Genomic DNA, 2,941 nt, shown 5'->3' with positions numbered 1-2,941 from the left:
AGGAGCAGTGTCCTTGGAAGACAAACTGAGAATTGTTTTACACCGCTCTGCACTGGTACGTTACCATGCCAACACATACAAAAATCAACCACTTGCTTTGAAGGTAGTATTTTCAAAGTCCTGTTTACTACTTATGTCCAATTATTCATTAAAGTAAGGGCAAAAGTAATTGACATCTATTTAAAGTACCATAGAGAGATACTGAGTTTTTATTTATTTATTTATTATTTATCCTTCCTCCCCTGTTCCCCCAAACAGGACTGATAATTCACTCAATAGCAGTGTCTCTGGACATCATCATGCATCCATATTTAAAACTCTTCCTTTACTAATTTACACATTTAAGAAATACACAAAGCCGTAGATATTTAAAACATAGGATCTTTTATGCCTTCTATAAAAATACGTTAAGGCAGCTCGGAAATGCATTTATACAATTCTACAGTGTTCATAAAGTCTCTTAAAATAAGAAAGTTACTTTCAAAACTATAAAATACACTGTACATTTGATGTTCTACAGAATAGTTCATTATTGTTGCTTGTATCCCTTTACACATAAAATGAAATCTGTATCTTTCCAGAAAAGAACAGCAAATGCAATTATCTGGCAAATAGGATGTAGACTTAAAACTTTTATTTTTTAAAAAATAAATTATTCCCCAAGCATACAATTTATAAAATTCTATATACAAAGTAGAGTGACTGGTAACAAATCCCAGTTTTAAATACATTTTATATAAGATTTACCAGAGGTCAGCACCCTGATATGACTAGAGACAATATAACTTTTCAGAATATTTGTACATACAAGTTCTTGAGTTTAAAAAGTGTCTTTCGAAGATGGCAGTGCAGAGCTCTTTTAAGACCAAAGTTGCATTGTTCAGTGCAGCCAACAATTCTGAAAAATCTGCATTTTTTTCTCGTTAGGTTGAAGAAAAAGAGATGTTTGCTGGCAAGCATTTGTTACGGGGACAGTGAATGTGAGGGGAGGCTGAGATCCCATCAATTTGTTCCAAACTTTCCCCCCCGCCAGTTAATTAAAGGCAATTGAAACGTAATCCTCTTTCAGGCATCATTGTGAATATTTTGAATGGTGATACGGAGAACGGTACTTGAATTCGAGTTGTTGGTCTACTTATAACCAGTAAGGCAGTTGTTTTGGCAGCAAGTTCGGGTTTCCCACCTCTCTCTCACCCTCATGTCAAATGCTAACAACTATTAGCACCTTACTATTTGTGTTTTGTTTTGGCGGGATGGTAATGAACCTACAGTAGCTTTGCTAACAGTTCCTCTTCTTAACTCATCGGCTTGCTGCTAACAACAAGCCGGGGTGTGGAACAAATTGCATAGTGCACGCTAAAACCAAGCCAAATCACCCCGCGGTCCTGGACACCTCCCTCCGTCCATCTCTCTCCATCTCCTTAGTTCCCGTGCAGAACACAGTGGCCAGTTTACAAGGCCAATCAACTGGTATCGTCGCCATCAAAATGATTTTAACTCTGTGTGTGTGTGTGTGTGTGTGTGTGAGGACAGTGCCTAAGATAAATGTCCAGGCAGGTGTTGGCAAGAGGGTGTGCAGAGAAGTATTGGGGGAGGGAGGGGCCGTGTCTGGAGAAACGACCGCGGAGATGGAGGAGGAGAATGTCCCACTAAATGATCCCGGGGGGACGTCTGGGACCGAGGATCACCCCACGTGTCCCGAGCGCCGCGCGCGCGCGAGCCCTGAAGCAAATGGGGACTCGGTGGCTACAGCAGCAGCAGCAGCAAAATGGAGGCCAGCGCGGTCCAGGCTGCTGGGGCGGGCGCTCGGCAGGCGCGATCGACCGGCGCGGAGAAGCCGGGCTGGGGGCCGGGCTCATCTGGCTCGTCCCGCCTGGGCTCGTCCTCGTACTCATCATCGTAGTAATCCTCCGCCCCCCCGTCCGAGCCGCCGCTGCTGCCGGCGCCGTTGCCGCCCGCCTCGGCGCCGAAGCAGAGGCGGGCCATGTTCTCCTTCATTGTCTCGCAGATGGGCCGCTCCAGCCCGTCGCAGACGCAGTCGTTGAGCGGCACGGCCTTGGGCACGGCCAGCATGTCCTCGATCACGGCCCGGCACTCCTCGGTGCAGCGCAGCCCGTTGAAGAGCTTGCCGCAGGACACCATGTAGCGGCCCAGCGCCGCGCTGCAGCGGCTGTCCCAGTCGCAGCGCCGCCGGGCCTCGGTGCAGCCCATCACCCCGCCGCCTCCGCCGCCCGCCGCGCCCCCGGCCCCGCCGCTGGTGCGGGGCAGGCAGGGCTCGATGGCGCGCTTGGTGGCCCAGCAGGTCTCATCCTGCGCGCAGTCGCATTCCTCCAGCGCCGGGCCCCGCCGGGTGTGGTTGAGCTGGATCAGGGCCGCGATGCAGTGGCTCGGGCACCGCCGCCGGGAGGAGGCGGCAGCGGCCCCGGCGCTGCCGGCCGGGTGCTGCTGCAGGAGCACCGGGGCGCACGCCTCGGCGTACTGGTTGTACGCGTAGCTGCACTCGGGCTCCCCCTGACACTGCAGCACCGCCTGCCAGCAGATCAGCCTCCGGCCGTGCACCCGCGGGGGGGACACCGCGCCCAGCACCACCGTCAGCCAGAGCCAGGCGCCCGGCATCAGCCACCGGCGGCCGCCGCCGCCTCCTTCATGCAGAGCGGGCGAACCTACCACCATTGCGGGCGGCGGCGGCTGCAAGAGGGTCGATGAGGGGAGGAGGAGGAGCAGCTGCCCGTAGAAAAGTTTGCAAAACTCCTGCCAGCGGTGTGCATGAGGCTTCCCCTCATCAATCCATCCACGCGGCCCCTCCGAGGCTGGAACAGCGGGCTGCAGTACAACCCCCACCCCCGAGTCCCGGGCTGCGGTTGCCGCAAGAGTTCCCTTAGTTAATCAGTGCAACTGGGGGCTGGGAGGAGAGCGGCTCCTGAGTGCACTCGGGGGCTTG

General features: G+C 53.2%; 1 protein-coding gene across 1 annotated transcript; it reads right to left on the bottom strand.

Moving 5' to 3' along the window:
• Positions 1-1,536: 1,536 nt before the first annotated feature.
• Positions 1,537-2,673, bottom strand: GAS1 (growth arrest specific 1). The gene is given in 1 exon segment (XM_065405904.1): positions 1,537-2,673. A coding segment is annotated over 1 exon segment (1,137 nt).
• Positions 2,674-2,941: the final 268 nt, after the last annotated feature.

This window comes from Emys orbicularis, chromosome 6 (genome assembly GCF_028017835.1).
Source record: "Emys orbicularis isolate rEmyOrb1 chromosome 6, rEmyOrb1.hap1, whole genome shotgun sequence".
In the NCBI taxonomy this organism is placed as follows: Eukaryota; Metazoa; Chordata; order Testudines; family Emydidae; genus Emys; species Emys orbicularis.
The sequence above is the reverse complement of the archived record's forward strand: the minus strand, read 5'-3'. Positions and strand labels throughout refer to the sequence as shown.